Here is a 20872-nt window from a genome sequence, read left to right on the forward strand (position 1 = left end):
ATTCTAAGTCAGGGCCGTCCAGAGTAGTGATGCTAGACGGGCGAGCAGGTGCGGGCAGCGATCGGTTGAAGAGCATGCATTTAGTTTTACTTGCATTTAAGAGCAGTTGGAGGCCACTGAAGGAGAGTTGTATGGCATTGCAGCTCGTCTGGAGGTTAGTTAACACAATGTCCAAAGAAGGGCCAGAAGTATACAGAATGGTGTCGTCTGCGTAGAGGTGGATCAGAGAATCAATAGCAGCAAGAGCGACATCATTGATGTATACCTAGAAAAGAGTCGGCCCGAGGATGAACCCTGTGGCACCCCCGTAGAGACTGCCAGAGGTCCAAACAACAGGCCCTCCGATTTGACACACTGATCTCTGTCTGAGAAGTAGTTGGTCAACCAGGCGAGGCAGTCATTTGAGAAACCAAGGCTGTTGAGTCTGCCAAAAAGAATGTGGTGATTGACAGAGTCGAAAGCCTTGGCCAGGTCGATGAATACGGCTGTACAGTATTGTCTTTTATTGATGGCGGTTAAGATATCGTTTAGGACCTTGAGCATGGCTGAGGTGCACCCATGACCAGCTCCGAAACCAGATTGCATAGCGGAGAAGGTACGGTGGGATTCAAAATGTTCGGTGATCTGTTTGTTATCTTGGCTTTTGAAGACCTTAGAAAGGCAGGGTAGGATAGATATAGGTCTGTAACAGTTTTTGTCTAGTGTCTCCCCCTTTGAAGAGGGGGATGACTGCGGCAGCTTTCCAAACTTTGGGGATCTCAGACGTTACGAAAGATAGGTTGAACAGGCTAGTAATAGGGGTTACAACAATTGCAGGCCGCCTGCCTTCCCAACATTGAGACAACAACTCCCATTTTTAGGTGGAGACAAGACCATCTCGTCATTATATACAGTATCCCTGCTATAAAACTCAACTCCACATTTCATTCTAAATGCCTGTGGCTTGAAAAATACATTTTTTCAACTATAAAAATGTTTCTTTGCAGGACACAGATTGTCCTGACTTTAAATCAAAATCAAATCAAATTTTATTTGTCACATGCGCCGAATACAATGCTTACTTACAAGCCCTAACCAACAATGCAGTTTTAAGAAGAATAAGAGAAATGATTTACTAAATAAACTAAAGTAAATTTTTTTTAAAAAGTTACAATAAAATAACAATAACGAGGGTATATACAGCCGGTAGCAGTACCGTTACCGAGTCAATGTGCGGGGGTACAGGTTAGTCGAGGTAATTGAGGTAATATGTACATGTAGGTACAGTAGGGGTAAAATGACTATGCATAGATAATTAACAGCAAACAGCAGCAGCATAAAAAAGTGGGTAATCGATGCAAATAGTCTGGGTTGCCATTTGATTAGCTTTTCAGCAGTCTTATGGCTTGGGGTTAGAAGCTGTTAAGATGCCTTTTGCACCTAGACTTGGCACTCCGGTACTGCTTGCTGTGGGGTAGCAGAAAGAACAGTCTATGATAAGAGTGACTGGAGTCTTTTGCAATTCTTAGGGCCTTCCACTGACACAGCCTGGTATAGAGGTCCTGGATGGCAGGAAGCTTGGCCCCAGTGATGTTTAAAAATATATATATATTTCACCTTTATTTAACCAGGTAGGCTAGTTGAGAACAAGTTCTCATTTGCAACTGCGACCTGGCCAAGATAAAGCATAGCAGTTAGACACATACAACACAGAGTTACACATGGAATGAACAAAACATACAGTCAATAATACAGTAGAAAAAAGAAAACAAAAGTCTATATACAGTACTGGGCTATACGCATTAGCCTCAGTATCACCTTGTGGTCAGAGGTCGAGCAGTTGCCATACCAGGCGGTGATGCAACCAGTCAATTTGCTCTCGATGGTGCAGCTGTATAACTTTTTGAGAATCTGAGGACCCATGCCAAATCTTTTCAGTCTTCTGAGGGGGAATAGGCATTGTCGTGCTTTCTTCACAACAGTCTTGGTGTGTTTTAACCATGATAGTTTGTTGATGATGTGGACACCAAGGAACTTGATGCTCTCAACCTGCTCCACTATAGCCCGGTCCTCCTTTTCCTGAACTTTCAATAATACCTGAATTGCTTCACCTTGCTTTTCTGGTTGGCTGGATGCAAGTTTCACGATCCAATTATCTACAGGAGTTCAAGTTTCATCATAGCATGAACTGTGGTGATACGTTGGCACATGAAATTTATTAGGATATGTCAATTATTGCATTCTATCCATGCCGGCTTTGTCGAGCTACCTGAGACATGAAACAGATAGGTGTAAGGGCATACAGGCTGTCGCCAATTTTATTCATTCACAATTTGCCTAAATGGGTAATGGAAACAGTGTAACCACTTCATTTTTATTTAGGTGTGATGTCATTACCTCCAACTGTTTTTATCAACACAAGATAGTTAAATGGAACACCGCAGCAGGCAATTGTCGCATTTATTTTCTATGCAAACTTTCTAAATGTCGACAAAAAATCACTGGACAATTTAATGGGAACATAGTTTGGGATTAGGGATGCACCGATATGACATTTTTGGCATATACCCAATATCTTTCTTGCCAAAAAACCTGATACCTATTAACTGATATTTAAAATTGTAGCAGCCTTTTAAGCATTCTACTACAGTTAAATAGTTGAAACACACACTGACCGCAAAGTTATTTTGTTGGCATTTACATAATGTCCACATTACCAGTAAAGCATAATCAAAACCTATTTATTTCACTTACTTGCTGTGCTGTTTGGTTGTTCATTTGTTCAGTCGTTTCATTCTCATCCAGGATTTCATCATACATGTCAAGCAGTGAAGGTACAGCTCTGTCTGTCCGTGGCCTCTTCTGTCGTGGGTCCTCTTCCTTGGTCACTGTGTCCGATTCCATCTTGTCCAGCTGTGTCTGTAACATTTCACATAAACCCTGTTTCTTGTCTGCATCGAAGTAGCGGTCCTTGTACCTAGCATCGAGCATGGTGGCAGCACCGTAAAGAGGCTCAGTGAGAATGCCACCAAATCACTTGTTCACAGCCTCTAGTAGAGTACTTTTGCAAGTTTTAACCCCACGGTCTGTGTCGGCAGTTTTGTTGAGCAGGCGTTTCAATGCCATGACAGAGAGGGTATCACGTCTGCTGCAGACTCTGTTGATGAGCATATTTCTCGAGTCAGTTGTTCGAATGGAGCTAGGATTGTGTTCATGTTTCAAACATCTCAAATGCCATTGAAATGGCAGCAGCGGTATGAGAACCAGCACATTCTTGCGCATGCAATACGGCTTTCCTCAGTAGGAAATCCTCGTCGACCCACTGTGCTGTCAGACTCAGCATGCTCGTGGGGCTGACATCGCTGGTCCAAATGTCAGTCGTGAAGCTAATAGCAGTGACGCAATTAGTGTAGCAAGTAGCTCATGGATGTGCGTTTCAGCAATACTGTGCAACTCTGGTAGGGCAACATCTGAAAAATAGCGCCTACTTGGTAGTATGTACCGGGGCTCGAGGTGCTGGACCAGTCGACGAAAGCCAACATCATCCACGACAGAGAACGGTTGACTGTCAAGGGCAATGAATTCCATCATCTTGGCGTTAATGGATTTTGCCTTTGAGTTGTCTCGCTGAAATACTCTTTCAAATGACTGCTCAACTTGTTTAGTTGTTGGACGTGTGCGCTTAGTTTTTTTCTGCTTTTGTTCTAGGTAGTCGCTGAACGTCTGGGGGAGATGCACTTTCAAATGAGTAATTAGGTTTGTGGTATTGAAAGATTTCACTTTCTCCCCTCCTCGGGAAATAATAGCAGCACAAACGTTGCATATGGCCTTTTTGTTGTCTTCCTTTGAAACTTCCAGATAGATCCACACAGCAGACTTTGTGGGCTAGGTTAGGAATACTGTGTTGCACGTGTAGCGCTGTATTTTTCGTGGCGTCATTACGTAATCTACCTATGTTATATAGGTATGCATGTCAGCTTTGACATCGGTTTTGCACATTGGCATTAAACTAGACATTGGGCTGATGCCGATGTTGGAAATTTTAGCTAATGTTGTCTGATTCCGATATGCTTACCGATATATCGTGCATCCCTACTTGTGATAACAGTAAGCCTACATTTTAATGCAATTCCATCCTTTATCTTTTCTGTGTTTCAGGGAGCATAGCCATCATCGTGCCTCTGGTCCTGCTGGTGATCTTGATCACAACAGTGGTGGCGGGCGTTTTCATCTGCAAACGAAGGCAGAGGTACAATAGGTTAAGCCTAATAAGTAACCATGCTGGCTGTTATGTCTTGTAATTTCGTGTGTTATGTGTATGCCAGGAATGCCTGTATTGTTGCCAGACAGATTTCCATATAGGACAATTAAGTATTCAATTCAATTTAAATTGCGGTGTGGTTGGTGATCTCAGGTACAACATACCATATATTATCTCCTGATAATGAGTTCTGGTTGTCCTCCTTCTCCCAGGGGGAAGCGGGTGACTAGGCAGCCCATGACGAATGGAGGGATAAACGTGGAGATAGGAAACCCTTCCTACAACATGTATGAGGTTGACCACGACAACCATGCAGATGCTGGCAGCCTTCTGCGACCAAACTTTACACTGGACCCTCATAAGGTTTGTATTGTCAGACTATGTACAAAATCAGCCATTCATTTTGTGCGTAATAACATGTCGTGTTAATGCAAAAACACTCAGATTAATAGAATATTGTGTGTATTGCTGAGGAAAACTGTTATTCATGTTTCAAATTTCATTGGGATAATATAATTTACAGACATAACGTCGTAGTCTCATCTTTTAATACATCAGTATGCTACCATCATCCATCCATTATTGGTATCCTAGTCATGTAATCAGTAGTGTGATAGCAAAATGAGGCTTAAGAATCTCCTCTTGTGGCATACCAGACTGTCTATCCACGGTTTGTTTTAAAATAGATGTGTAGTTATATTGGCAGATGGAGCATAAACCTCAGGTATGTGGAGAGAAACATTATTAAGGTGCTCTGTACCAAGGGAACATTTTATCTGCTGTTGATTCATTTTCTTCTTAGGTCTCAGCACTGCACTAACACTACGAATATCAAATAAATCATAACAGCTTTACTGATCTATCTTGTTAGCTAACTTGCCTGCTACCACTTCAAGCTTAATACGTTTAGTTCTCGCCATGCCAACTTTGACATCTGCTATTGTCAGTCCCAACTGGATCCCTTTTCATTAGAAAGGTAGAGGCAGACTGAATCACAACTAGCTCACTCCTCTATCAGTGGATGCTGTAGGTGAAAGTTGCAATGGTTTTTTTGTTGAGTTTGCAAGTTCCAAAACCAAAAATGGATTGACAATCGATGATCTCATTTTCTAGTCATCACATCATTCTTAGTTCCTCACTGATGTTGATATATCATGGATTTTCAGTTGGATTTTATTCATATACACAGCGTTTGTTGGTTGACAACAGCTTGGCCTTGTGGCATGGTGAACACGGCAGAACTTGTGTGTTGCAGGGCTGGTGTGTGAAGTCCAGTGACCCTCGCACCCTGGGCATACATACTGTGCCCAAGGAGGTGATACCTGGACAGGTGAATTCTCCCATTCTTCCCCTTAGTTTAGACCAGCGATTCTCAACTGGTGTGTCAGGAATATGGGCAAATTGAAATTATTGACAATGAAAAAGGTGGGACTGTTGTTCCCTTGTCATATAATTGGTACATTGACTATCAATATCACATTAAAAATAGTTCTCCAGATTGCATTATGGCAGCAACGACAAAAATATTGGATCGCTACTGAGACAACCAGTTGAGAACCATCACCATCTCATACAGAGGGAGCCATAATGTCATGCCATTCACTATAAAAGGAACAGATATGCCTCCCGAGTGGCGCAGTGGTCTAAGGCACTGCACTGCTGTGCCACTAGAGATCCTGGTTTGAGTCCAGGCTCTGTCGCAGCCAGCCGCGACCGGGAGACCCATGGGGTGGCGCGCAATTGACCCAGTGTCGTCCGGGTTAGGGGAGGGTTTGGCTGGCAGGGATGTTCTTGTCCCATCGTACTCTAGCTTACTTTTGTGGTGGGCCGGCCTCAATGCACGCTGACACGATCCCTAGGTGTATGTTGTTTCCTCTGATACATTGGTGCGGCTGGCTTCCGGGTTAAGCGGGCATTGTGTCAAGAAGCAGTGCAGCTTGGCTGGGTTGTGTTTCGGAGGATGCACGGCTCTCGACCTTCGCCTCTCCCGGCTCTGTACAGGAGTTGCAGCGATGGGACAATACTGTAACTACCAATTGGATACCACGAAATTGGGGAGAAAAAAGGAAAAGATGTGAGCTGTAGAACATTAGTAAATCTCCTTTTTGCAGGAAGCCTGCAGGCAGTTGTAGTGCATTTTAGTGATTTAGGTATGATTCAATTCATCTTGAAGTATTTAACAAGGGAAAGCATTGTTGCACTAGTAAAAGAGACTTCTGAATATATGCTACCGCCAATTTGGGAACTAACATCCCATTGGAAAAGCTCAGTCTTACTAATTTGATATGTAAACTCAGCAAAAAAGAAACGTCCTCTCACTGTCAACTGTGTTTATTTTCAGCAAACTTAACATGTGTAAATATTTGTATGAACATAACAAGATTCAACAACTGAGACCTGAACAAGTTCCACAGACATGTGACTAACAGAAATGGAATAATGTGTCCCTGAACAAAGGGGGAGTCAAAATCAAAAGTAACAGTCAGTATCTGGTGTGGCCACCAGCTGCATTAAGTACTGCAATGCATCTCCTCCTCATGGACTGCACCAGATTTGCCAGTTCTTGCTGTGAGATGTTACCCCACTCTTCCACCAAGGCACCTGCAAGTACCTGGACATTTCTGAGGGAAATGCCCTAGCCCTCACCCTCCGATCCAACAGGTCCCAGACATGCTCAATGGGATTGAGATCCAGGCTCTTCGCTGGCCATGGCAGAACACTGACATTCCCGTCTTGCAGGAAATCATGCACAGAACGAGCAGTAAGGCTGGTGGCATTGTCATGCTGGAGGGTCATGTCAGGATGAGCCTGCAGGAAGGGTACCACATGAGGGAGGAGGAGTGTTGAGATTGCCTTCAATGACAACAAGCTCAGTCCGATGATGTTGTGACACACCGCCCCAGACCATGACAGCAACGGTGGGTTTGTGCCCATAGGTGACGTTGTTGCGGGTGATGTCTGGTAAGGACCTGCCTTACAACAGGCCTACAAGCCCTCAGTCCAGCCTCTCTCAGCCTATTGCGGACAGTCTGAGCACTGATGGAGGGATTGTGCGTTCCTGTTGTAACTCGGGCAGTTGTTGTTGCCATCCTGTACCGGTCCCGCAGGTGTGATGTTCGGCTGTACCGATCCTGTGCAGGTGTTGTTACACGTGGTCTGCCACTGTGAGGATGATCAGCTGTCCGTCCTGTCTCCCTGTAGCGCTGTCTTAGTCATCTCACCGTACGGACATTGCAATTTATTGCCCTGGCCACATCGGCAGTCCTCATTCCTCCTTGCAGCATGCCAAAGGCACGTTCACGCAGATGAGCAGGGACCCTGGGCATCTTTCATTTGGTGTTTTTCAGTCAGTTGAAAGGCCTCTTTAGTGTCCTAAGTTTTCATAACTGTGACCTCAATTGCCTACCCTCTGTAAGCTGTTAGTGTCTTAACAACCGTTCCACAGGTGCATGTTCATTAATTGTTTATGGTTCATTGAACAAGCATGGGAAACAGTGTTTAAACCCTTTACAATGAAGATCTGTGAAGTTATTTGGATTTTTACGTATTATCTTTGAAAGACGGGGTCCTGAAAAAGGGATGTTTCTTTTTTGCTGAGATTATATTAGGAGTAAACAATGCATGTTTAATACCGTATCTTTGACTAATGTGCATGAGCTATCTTCTTTCTTTCCTGCTACCTTGCAATAACTTTTAGCTGATACGTTTATCTTTACCCTTCTTGATTAACTTTAACATAAAAAAGTTGTCTGTTGCCTCTGTATCAAGAGAAAACAAAGCACTGATGTTTAAGGGCATCTTCATTCGGGGCACCAAATTACATAGGGTATTTTCTTATGCATTGTTGACAGCTGTGCTGATGTGTCTTTGTCATATATATAACAGCATTTTTACTTCCATGCAGCCCATGAACTACTCCAACCCAGTGTATGCAAAGATCTACCTTGACGGACAGAACTGTCGGAAACCGGTCATCAATATAGACGAGAGGAGAGAGCTACTCCCAAAGAAACTAGAGGGAACAATTCGCGAAACCGCCGCATAGCCTGACTTTACACTTTCTACTCCTTTTATAAGACAGTGTACAAATGTATAAAAACAAGAGGAAAATAAGAATTTTCTATTTCCTACCAGGCTCCGGTCCTCACGGTTAGGTTTGTTGGTTTTTAGCATCAGCATTACCTCCTCATTTGTGTGCTGAACACTTTTATTTCAATTTGTTTAGTTTCCGTTGTTTGCTTTATGTTTCTCGAACAATTGTTATACAGCACTATATAGTATATACTGTAAGACACTGAAGTAAAGCTGCTGATTTACAAAATACCTTATTAACACCAGAACTCTTCTGTTGTAAAGAAACGTTAAGATCGATACAATACTTATTTCTGTACCTGTACATGTCTCTCTCTTGTTAAAGTGGAACCAACAAATTGTTATTCTGGTGCAGTATACAGTACTAACGCAGGTCTCGATTTTTTTTTTCTGAACAAATATCTCATCTTTTAAAAAGAATAATAGTTTGAGGTTGGTCAAGTTATGATTGCTATGGTTTCCACTGTCATTACTTTTCTCAGAACAAAAACGGTTTATCTTCACAATAACATGTTATCATTTCATGGCTTCATACCTGAGTAGTGAAGCTTGTTTTCTGTCTTTGTGTTTGTATCATTTGATTCAGCCATGATGGATACACAGGTTCGTTTTAAGATAGTCCTTTTCCGTTGACCATCTAATTCAGTATTCTACAGTGTTATAGCATCATGTTCATGTAATAATTTCAAACATATATTTGCTCTGCTACAAATGGAAGATATTTTACTGAGGTGTCTGAAATGTATACTCCATCTAAGAAGTTCTGTTTGGATCACAGAGATGATTGAAGCTCAACATGAATGTTCTGAGAATAGTCAGATATAGACGTCCATATTTTTTTAGGTCTCTTGTTCCAATAAAGTATCTGTATCTACGTTACGGCATAAGGATTTAAACACGGAAAAGGATTTAACACAACTTTACGGCTACAAAGTGACTTTAGAGAATTATAAAAGTACTTTCTGTTACTTTCAGAAAAGGAAAGACGATAGATATAACACATTTTATAATTTTGTATTTTATTTGTATGTTTGGCTGCTTGTATTTTGAAGAAATGTATTAAATGTAAGTACTTTTATATAAATGTAAATCAATATAAAATAAAGGGGGCTTATTTCCATTTCAAAATAAATATTTTGTTTTTTTAGATCTCTGCTTGATAATGGCGCTAACATCAGACTTCAACATGATGCAACATCGCAAGTTAATTCACATAAAATGTTACCCCATGCTAGTGGTAATATGAGCATGTGGAATATTATTCCAGCAAGACACCTGTTGGAACAATACCTCACATGAAGGGATTTAAAGCTAGAATCTGCAGTTGAAACAAAGCAGGCACCCTACCTCTGTTTTGGAGAAATGTAACTACTCTCAAGTTCACAGGCAGAGTTATGGATGCAAGGACTAACCATTGATTATATCGAAATTGTGGTGTTTGAACTATAGTGTTTGATTACATTTACGTTGTTTACAAACATTGGCTTTAAAAAATAGTATATTTTGGGTTCTGATGGGGTAAGACAGTTGAACGAAGCTCATGAGGCATTTATAAGTTATATTTTTCAAGAATCAATGGGTATATATCATTCATTTATAAGTCCAAAAATCGATTAGCGACTAAGGATTCTAGCTTTAAGTGATATAGCTGTCATATTTCCAGGGTTTGCATGGTCCCTGACCTAACACTTCAGTCAACAGCTGACACATCTTATCTGTTGTATGGAACAGGCTAAGAGGACAGGAGGATTACTGTGTTACCAGTGTGAGTATCGGTGTGTGTGCTGTTCGAAGTGTGTGTATGAAGGCCAAGTGCATTAATTACCTCCGACGATGAACACACCAACAACGCCCACCACAAGGCACACCAAATGGTAATTCAGTCCCTGAGAGTTTTAGAACACAATGGCCGATCATCTACACCCCTCAGTGTTTCACCTGCTCTGTCACCATGGCAACCGTACGAGAGGGAGGACAGACTGACTGATTGCACTTTGTCCAGAGTGCTGCTCCCTGCTCCATCCCCTGATATTTTCCTCCCCTGCTATCAACATAAATCTGAGCAGCTGAAGTGCTGCTATTTGGGAGGCGAAAGTGCTGCTATTTGATGTGGCGTAGCTCTGATATGATCTCAAATTTGTACCAGGTTTTGAGTCTCACAGAGTATGTTTACGTGCACACTGATAATTATATATTAAACTGATTGTGGCAGTAGGCCGAGTATGGCAACAATCATGTAAACACTTTACTCTGCTAATCTTAATTGGTGTAAGATAAAAATCTATTTAAACACCTGGTTTTCTGAGCAATCTTTGAAATTATTAGGCCAGCTTAATCGGCATTCCAGCGGTGTATTTGATCTGGCATGTGCCAGCACCGGTAGCACAAGCCTCCACTTATGCGCGAGTGAAGTGAGTTTGGAAAAATTGAAAGTATGCATTTTAGAAATAGTTTTCATATATATTTTTTTATTTAACCTTTAACTAGGCAAGTCAGTTAAGAACAAATTCTTATTTACAATGACGGCCTAGAAACAGTGTGTTAACTGCCTTGTTCAGGGGCAGAACAACTCGGGGATTCGATCTACAGTAGCAACCTTTCGGTTACTGGCACAACACTCTTACCACTAGGCTACCTGCCGCCCCATATACAGACTTTATATGTCCAAACTCGGAATCACATAGGCTTCGCAAAAATAACGTGGTCACTGTGGTGGAACATTTTTATTTTGATTGGCGATATTCTGCATTTACTTCAGTCCCAGGTAGCCTAGCAGTTAGAGCGTCTGGCCAGTAATTGAAAGGTTGCTGGTTCGAATACCTTCCCTGTTAAGGTGAAAAGTCTGTCAATGTGTTCTTGAGCAAGGCATTTAACCCTAATTTGCTCTGGGGGTGCAGTACTACCATGGCTGACCTGGTAAAACAACACATTTCACTGCATCTATCCAGTGTATGTGACAATAATAAGGTAACCTGACTTCAGATGTGTCCATGTAAACAGGATTATTAGGGAATTTGTTGTTCTTGCAAAGCATGTAAACGTTTTAAACTATTATATTAACCTGACTATCCACAATAATTGTTTTACTGTGTGCATGTAACAGTACTCACTGCTGTCATTAGGAGGCAGATGTTTTATAGGTACTTTAATTTATATTGAAATAGTCACGTCAAGGATGTAGTCTTATGAGTTAATTTAATCCAAGAGCCATGTAGTGTTACTACAGTAGAGACACCTGTCAACAGTATGTTTGTGATGTGGTTTAAATTACATGCACTGAGAGTGTGGGTTGACAACAGCTGAATGCTTTAGAGAACTATCAATACTTTATTAATACATTTAGTATATTTTTGCCCTTGAAGATTTGATTACCTGTTAATTGTATATTGGTGATGAGGTCTTTATGGCACATTTTGAGAAACCAACTGTTGAATGTTTAGCTACAAAACTGTCAAACATTGCAAAATGTTGTGTTAACCTTGAGGATTAAGTTACCTGTCGATTAGATTGAATGTTGGTGAAGTGGGTTGCATTAAAGTTACCTACTGTGAGAGGAAAGAAAAGTGTTTTACTACAAAAACAATACAAACTGTCAAAACATTACTATATTTCTGACATTGCAGATGTACACTGAGTGTATAAAACATTAGGAACATCTTAATATTGAATTGCACCCCTTTTTCCCTCAGAACAGCCTCAATTCGTCAGGGCATGGACTCTGCAAGGTGTCGAAACGTTCCACAGGGAAGCTGGCCCATGTTGACTCCAATGCTTCGCACAGTTGTGTCAAGCTGGCTGGATGTCCTTTTGGTGGTGGACCATTCTGGATACACACTGGAAACTGTTGAGTGTGAAAAACTCAACAGCGCTGCAGTTCTTGACACACTCAAACCGGTGCACCTGGCACCTACTACTACACCCCATTCAAAGGCACTCAAATTGTTTGTCTTGCCCATTCACCTTCTGAACGGCACACAATCCAAGTCTCAAGGCTTAAAAATCCTTATTTAACCTGTTTCCTCCCCTTCATCTACACTGATTGAAGTGGATTTTAACAAGTGACACCAGTAAGAGATCATAGCTTTCATCTGGATTCATCTGGTCAGTCTATGCCATGGAAAGAGTAGGTGTTCCTAATGTTTTGTACACTCAGTGTAAGTACATGTCAATTGTATGTAGCTGACAGGATGCTCTCAAATGTGCATCTGTAAAAGTTTGTGAGGGTTTTAGGTAACAAGCCAAATTTCTTCAGCCTCCTGAGGTTGAAGAACCGCTGTTGCTCCTTCTTCACCACACTGTCTGTGTGTGTGGACCATTTCAGTTTGTCCATGATGTGTACGCCGAAGAACTTAACTTTCCACCTTCTCCACTACTGTCCCATCAATGTGGATAGGGGGGTGCTCCCTCTGCTGTTTCCTGAATTTCACGATCATCTCCTTTGTTTTGTTGACGTTGAGTGAGAGGTTGTTTTCCTGACACCACACTCCGAGTGCCCTCACCACCTCCCTGTAGGCTGTCTCGTCATTGTTGGTAATCAAGCCCACTAATGTCATCTGCAAACTTGGTGATAGAGTTGGAGGCGTGCATGGCCACTTGGTCATGGGTGAACAGGGAGTACAGGAGGGGGCTGAGCACGCACCCTTGTGGGGCCCCAGTGTTGTGGATCTGCGAAGTGGAGTTGTTGTGTCCTACTTTCACACCTGGGGGGCGGCCCATCAGAAAGTCCAGAACCCAATTGCACAGGGTGGGGTTGAGAACCAGCACCTCAAGCTTAATGATGAGCTAGGAGGGTACTATGGTGTTGAATGCTGAGCTGTAGTCAATTAGCAGCATTCTTACATAGGTATTCCTCTTGTCCAGATGGGATAGAGTAGTGTGCAATGTGATGGCGATTGTATTGTCTGTGGACCTGTTTGGGTGGTATGCAAACTGAAGTGGGTCTAGAGTGGCAGGTAAGGTGGAGGTGATATGATCCTTGACTAGTCTCTCAAAGCACTTCATGATGACAGAAGTGAGTGCTACGGGTGCGATAGTCATTTAGTTCAGATTATCTTTGCCTTCTTAGGTACAGGAACAATGGTGGCCATCTTGAAGCATATGGGGACAGCATACTGGGATAGGGAGCGATTGAATATGTCCGTAAACACACCAGCCAGCTGGTCTGCGCATGCTCTGAGGACGCGGCTAGGGATGCCTTCTGGGCCAGCAGCCTTGTGAAGGTTAACACGTTTAAATGTCTTTCGTCGGCCACGGAGAAGGAGGAGGGGGGCCCATAGTCCTTGGTAGCGGGCCGCGTCGGTGGCACTGTTTTATCCTCAAAGTGGACAAAGAAGGTGTTTAGTTTGTCTGGAAGCAAGACGTCTGTGTATGTGATGTGGCTGGTTTTCTTTTTGTAGTCCGTAATTGCCTGTAGACCCTGCCACATACGTCTCGTGTCTGAGCCATTGAATTGCGTCTCCACTTTGTCCCTATACCAACATTTAGCTGTTTGATTGCCTTGCGGAGGGAATAACTACACTGTTTATATTCGGCCATATTCCCAGACATCTTTCCGTGGTTGAATGCGGGGGTTCGCGCTTTCAGTTTTGCGGGAATGTAGGCATCTATCCACGGTTTCTGGTTAGGGTAGGTTTTAATAGTCACAGTGGGTACAATATCCAATGCACTTCCTTATAAAGAAGACAACTGTTGAATGTTTAGGTACAAACTGTTGAATGTTCAGCAACATACTGTCAAAACATGTCTGTGTTTGTGACCTTGAGGGTGAATGGTGATATCCTTATGGATGGTGTGATGGTGATGAGTGGGTCTGAGTGATCCATTGATTTATGCAGCAGGGTGTTTGATGAAACCAAACTGATTATACTACTGTGAGTCTAGCCATCTTATCTAGCTCACTCTGATGAGCAATTACCTTCACTATATCTCATTCGTGTCTAATCCTCATTGTGGAATTGGACACCCCTTGAGGAGGAAATAGAGTTGATGAGAAGTAGTGCTACTTAGAGTTATTTACTTGGACAGTGGATAGTCCCCCCCACGTCTGGCTACTCTCTATCGGATTTGTGATGAGAATAGAGGAGAGTAGTTTAACAACGGTTGGAACACTCCCTCTGAAGTGATTTGTAGGCCTATCTCCTGTGTTACTGAAAGAAAGACAGAGATGTGGTATGAACAAAGGTCTACTGTCTACAATTATACCAAACTCAGCAGGAGTATGATGTACTTGTGCAGTGGAAATACTTCTGAGGAGAAATATCTCACCGTCCCACTCGGTTGGCCTATAAAGTGCATCAAAGGAAAGAGGGAAAAACAGAACAACAAACCCAGAGCTCACAGGATCGTATCCCCCTCCCCTCACCTTGGATATCGATTTGTTGTCTCTTTTCCATTTAGCAAGCATCCTCATACTCCTGCATAAACATCAGATAAACCCAGAGGAGTCATCTCCTGGACAGAATCAATAAGAGCAGGAGTCTTATTCACATTATAAACAACAGGACCTGCATACGCATATTGTAGGCAAGCACAGCACAGCCTGTCTGCATCAGTCTCACTGAAGGCTGCTCATCTCTTCATAGGGAAAGGTTTTAGGCATGGGATAGAATCAGAGGCATCTCCCTATCGGAAGCATGAACCCATGTGTATAATAGCCATGATGTTGCAACTTGACAGGGGACTGTAGCAATATGTTATTCATGTTGAACTATACATTGAATGCAAATGGGTTTTCTATAAATAATTGGTGAAATTGGGATAACATTTTCTAAATGGTTTGAAACAAAAATGAAAAGGATTTTCATGCACTTCCACATGTGTGCTCAGAGGAATAAAAGTTAACAAATGCAAATTGGCCCATAACTCCACCTATACAACAACATAGGCCTAGGATGCCCCAATAGATCCACGGATGATGCAATCGTCATCGCACTGCAAACTGCCCTATCCCATCTGGACAAGAGGAATACCTATGTAAGAATGCTTTTAATTGACTACAGCTCAACCTTCAACACCATAGTACCCTCCAAGCTCATCATTAAGCTCTGAGCCCTGGGTCCTGGATGTCCTGATGGGCTACCCCCCAGGTGGTGAAGGTAGGAAACAACACTTCCACTACGCTGACCCTCAACACAGGGGCCCCACAAGGGTGCGTGCTCAGCCCACTCCTGTACAACCATGACTGCGGGCCATGCATGCCTCCAACTCAATCATGAAGTTTACGACACAACATTGGTAGGCCTGATTACCAACAATGACGAGACAGCCTGCAGAGAGGGGAGGGCCCCGGCGGAGTGACGCCAGGAAAGTAACCTCTCCCTCAACGTCAACAAAATGTTGGAGCTGATTGTGGACTTCAAGAGACCACAGAGGGAGCATGCCTCCTCCACTGCGGGCCGTCGATGCGGATGAATGTGAAAAGCTTCAAGTTCCTCGGCGTACACATCACTGACAATCTGAAATGGTCCACCCACACAGACAGTGCGATGAAGAAGGCTCAACAGTGCCTCTCCAACCTCAGGAGGCTGAAGAAATTCAGCTTGGCCACTCAAACCCTCACACACTTTTACAGATGCACCACTGAGAACATCCTGCCGGGCTGTATCACTGCCTGGTAAGGTCAAAACAGATAATCAAGGACATCAGCCACCCGAGCCACGGCCTGTTGACTCCACTATCATCTAGAAGGCGCGGTCAGTACAGGTGCATCAAAGCTGGGACCGAGAGACTAAAAAACAGCTTCTATTTTTTTTATCGTTTTTTAATTTAAATAGGCAAGTCAGTTAAAAACAAATTCTTATTTACAATGACGGCCTACACCGGCCAAACCCGGATGACACTGGGCCAATTGTGCGCCGCCCTATGGGACTCCCAATCACAGCTGGTTGTGATGCAGACTGGATTCGAACCAGGGTGTCTGTAGTGACACCTCAAGCACTGAGATGCAGTGCCTTAGATCGCTGTGCCACTCGGGAGGCCATCAGACTGTTAAATAGCCATCACAAGCCGGCCTCCACCCAGTACCCTGCCCTGAAGTTAGTCACTAGCCGGCTACCACCTGGTTACTCAAACCTGCACCTTAGAGGCTGCTGCCCTATGTTGCACCCTCGACAACTACTATGATTATTATTATTTGACAATGCTGGTCATTTATGAACATTTGAGCATCTAGGCCATGTGCTGTTATAATCTCCACCCGGCACAGCCAGAAGAGGACTGGCCACCCCTCATAGCCTGGTTCCTCTCTAGGTTTCTTCCTAGGTTTTGGCCTTTCTAGGGAGTTTTTCCTAGCCACCGTGCTTCTACACCTGCATTGCTTGCTGTTTGGGGTTTTAGGCTGGGTTTCTGTACAGCACTTTGAGATATCAGCTAATGTAAGAAGGGCTATATAAATACATTTGATTTGATTTGATGTACATAGACATGGAATGCTGGTCACTTTAATAATGGAACACTGTTCACTTTAATAATGTATACATACTGTTTTACTCATTTCATGTGTATAATACTGTATTCTAGTTAAGGCCATCCTATTCAACTATTGCTGTACATATACTATTCTATCCTACATGTTCTACAGATATACTACATATTCTATTCATAAACCGTCCATAACGTCTATACATCCCATCACATATATATATATATATATATATATATATATATATATACACTTTGACACTATATATTCTATATATATATATATATATATATATATATATATATATATATATATATATATATATATATATATATATATATATATATATATATATATATAGAATATATAGTGTCAAAGTGTCAAAGTATTCCATTACTAGTCTTGCTAACACCAGCCTCTCTATGTCACTGAATTGAGAGTCTGGAATGGCTGCTTTAATGTGTCAGCACGAAGCGATGATAATGAAGGGGATGTGCCCTCAGACTTCCGGTTCCAGCCAGCCCTTCCAGCATAAACAAACACACACAGTAGTAAGCTAGCACAAACCTTCGGAGTTCTGACATCCTTTGCCGCTAACATCATGAATAGTTCGCATAAATCCTCACACACGTTTTCAAAATACAGACATGTTTTGACAGTTTGTTGCTGAATATTCAACAGTTGTCTTCCTTCTCAATGGATGTCATGTAAAGTAACCCACTTCAGCTACATACAATTGACATGTGCTTACACTGAGTGTACAAAACATTAGGAAAACAGTATGTTAGTATGGGTATTCGTCCACATTATGGCAAGAAGACCTCAAATCAGCAAAGAGAAACGACAGTCCATCATTACTTTAAGACCTGATGGTCAGTCAATGCGGAAAATTTCAAGAACTTTGAACGTTTCTTCTAGTGCAGTCGCAAAAACCATCAAGAGCTATGATGAAACTGGCTCTCATGAGGACAGGAAGGAAGACCCAGAGTTACCTCTGCCGCAGAAAACAAGTTCATTACAATTACCAGCTTCAGAAATTGCAGCCCAAATAAATGCTTCACAGAGTTCAAGTAACAGACACATCTCAACATCACCTGCTCAGATGAGACTGCGTGAATCAGGCCTTCATGGTCAAATTGCTGCAAAGAAACCACTCTTTAAGGACACCAATAAGAAGAAGAGACTTGTTTGGGCCAAGAAACACGAGCAATGGACATTAGACCAGTGGAATGGGCTATTTGACCAAGGAGGAGTGTGATGGAGTGTTCCATCAGAAGACCTGGCCTCCACAATCACCCGACCTCAACCCAATTGAGATGGTTTGGGATGAGTTGGACCACAGAGTGAAGGAAAAGCAGCCAACAAGTGCTCAGCATATGTGGGAACTCCTTCAAGACTACTGGAAAAGCATTCCAGGTGAAGCTGGTTGAGAGAATGCCAAGAGTGTGCAAAGCCGTCATCAAGGCAAAGGGTGGCTACTTTGAAGAATCCATTTCTTTGTTAACCGCTCAACACAGAATAGCAGCAAGTGCACACTCCATCGAATTGTTTGGAGAAAATATTTATATTTTATTCAGCTTTGTTCAATTGTATTCTTCATACTATAAAATAATGCCACTGAAATATAAGCAAATATTGTCTGCTAAATGAACTAGTGTAGCCCACAGCCATTTGGCACAACCACATCAGGACCTAACATAAGGACAACTCAGAGTATGCTATTCTTTTCTTCTGAAATAGAATACATTTTCTTCATACCATGCTTCTTTAGACCTGTCTAAAATAAATAATGGATTTATTGTGAAGGTGTGGGCTATATTACATGGATTTATTAAACTTTTTAAAGTGTCTTTGTTGGCTATGTGTGGAAGACAGGAGATGCTAAATGTATTTACGTTAAATAATTAACGGTCAATTACCATGAGACCGACAGTTATTTGCTTGACAATCACCGGCTGACGAAATTTCGTGACCGCCACAGCCCTAATTGTAACTATATGTTTTTTACTTTAATTTTAGAATAAATGTTTTTTGATGACTTTTCTTTTGGCCATATGGCAACTACCCATGTACTATATGTAGAATAATATTTTAGTGCATTGGTCTATTGAAGTGTAAATCAGTGCCAATAGATGTCATGGATGAAACTAGGTTGTTATGTTGTTTTCTGTCCCTTGTTGTCACGGCCGTCGTATAAAGTGGACCAAAATGCAGCGGGCGTCTGTATACTCATCTTCTTTTTTATTGGCAGAAAGAAAGAAAACCAAAACAAAACACTCGTATACAAAAATAACGACGACAAACAGTCCTGTAAGGCATACAGCTATACACGAAACAACTACCCACAAAATCCCATAGAAAAAACACCCCTCTTAAATAGGACCTTCAATTAGAAGCAACTAGGAACAGCTGCTTCCAATTGAAGGTCAACCCAACAAACACCACATAGAAATAGACATACTAGAACTAACATAGAAATAGACTAACAAGAACATAACCCAACAAACCCCGAAACACTCTAAACAAACACCCTTCTTAAATCAGAACATAGCCCAACTAACTCCGAAACACTCTAAACAAACACACCCCTGCCACGTCCTGGCCAGACTACAATAACAAATAACCCCTTATACTGGTTAGGACGTGACACTTGTCAAGCACCTTTCTCCTGATTTTGTGACATTGTCCCAGTGAAATGATAAGATGGATAGGATAGATCTGGACAAGATGACAATTAAATAGGAAATTATGGGAACTATATGGCCAGTCTTCATTAACACTCAAAGTATTCAAACTGCTTCCTGACACATGGCCATCGGCACTTATTTTATAATCCAATGTGGATCGCGTTTTATCATACTTAGTGGAAATCATGGGTGAGAATTATTTGCTATTCAGCTCCAGTCTTATATCTGGCTATTGTCAGAGGGGTTTTAAACTGACCTGGAAATCATGGGTAACAAATTACAGCATTGACAAGGTTCATCAATCTGTTTTATTATAAGCACTTTGTAAAGCCTGGGCCCTGTCCCTAGAAAGAGCTGTAATGCACTACACATGAAAAAGCCATAAGACATATGTAGGCTATCTAATGAATTAAATGTCTTCTTCCCTGTATAGCCAGATCTCCTTTGATTAAAACTTTATTTGTAACATATCACATTGACATGCAGAATCTGGCTCAAGGCGGTAATGGTTGCTATGTGGTGCAGTTCTAGCACATACCTTTACTGAAGTGACAGAGCAGATGTGAGAGACTGAATGGTAATCCAGCAGGATAAAGGCTGGGCCCTGCAACGCTTGATAAGGGAATCCTCCAGGACTCATTTTTATCAGTGGTCCTTCTCTCATTAGATATGTTTGTCCCTCAATCCCTTTCCTTGATCACCACAGAAAGGCTGTCTCTAGCCTTGTTGTTCTGATCCTGAGCAGAGTTGGTAACAGTTCCGGTCAATAAATTCTAACCAAATGAGTCCCCAGCCCAATGAAAATCTGGCCCTTGTCAACAATATTCCATCTGATAGCCACCCAGGGAGAGGTGAGAGAGGTTGATGTAACTTGTTTGTTCAGATGTGCTCATGCATGCATGGTTGGAGGGGCACTGAATGTGCCTGCAATGGAATCTGTGGACACATCTGACTCATCAGTCATGCACTGGCCATTTCCATGCACCATTAGTCATGGTACATACACAGCCTGTATACTGCGTGCCAGACGGACAGGTTCGCTTGTGTTCTCTGTTAACATAATCCTCCATCCATCCCACAATCCAACAGCTCTTTGTACTCCACAGCAGTTCCACCCAAGCTCAGTATTATCTCTCTGCTTCTCCATGCCAATCTGAATCTGCCATTTACAGCGTTGTTGGTCCATCGTCCAGGCCCTCTAGGGGCTTGTTGAATGGCATTTCTCCCTGTAAAAATGAGAGACTGGGAGGACATGTGGATTCCTCCCTCTGCGGCTGCAGCATCTGGGTGATAGAGAAAGTCTGCAGTAAATGGCTCTGTGTGGCCTTGCCACCGCTGGCACGCTGGTCGCTGGCTGCAGCTATAATCACACTGTTGGTCTAAATCTTCCGTCAGACATGGAGGCTCCTGCCAGCTCCCAGCTCCAATTGAGGC

General features: G+C 42.4%; 1 protein-coding gene across 1 annotated transcript in view; it reads left to right on the top strand.

Moving 5' to 3' along the window:
* Positions 1 to 9479, top strand: part of lrp1bb (low density lipoprotein receptor-related protein 1Bb) — a 319979-nt gene extending 310500 nt beyond the window's left edge. Inside the window, exons 88-91 of the mRNA XM_082969228.1 lie at positions 4138 to 4228; positions 4453 to 4603; positions 5496 to 5570; positions 8145 to 9479. Of these exons, the coding sequence (XP_082825354.1) occupies positions 4138 to 4228; positions 4453 to 4603; positions 5496 to 5570; positions 8145 to 8285 (458 nt within the window). The 3' untranslated portion in view covers positions 8286 to 9479. The remainder of the gene's footprint in view (positions 1 to 4137; positions 4229 to 4452; positions 4604 to 5495; positions 5571 to 8144) is intronic.
* Positions 9480 to 20872: the final 11393 nt, after the last annotated feature.

Source organism: Salmo salar, chromosome 25 (assembly GCF_965601325.2).
Source record: "Salmo salar chromosome 25, fSalSal1, whole genome shotgun sequence".
NCBI lineage: Eukaryota > Metazoa > Chordata > Actinopteri > Salmoniformes > Salmonidae > Salmo > Salmo salar.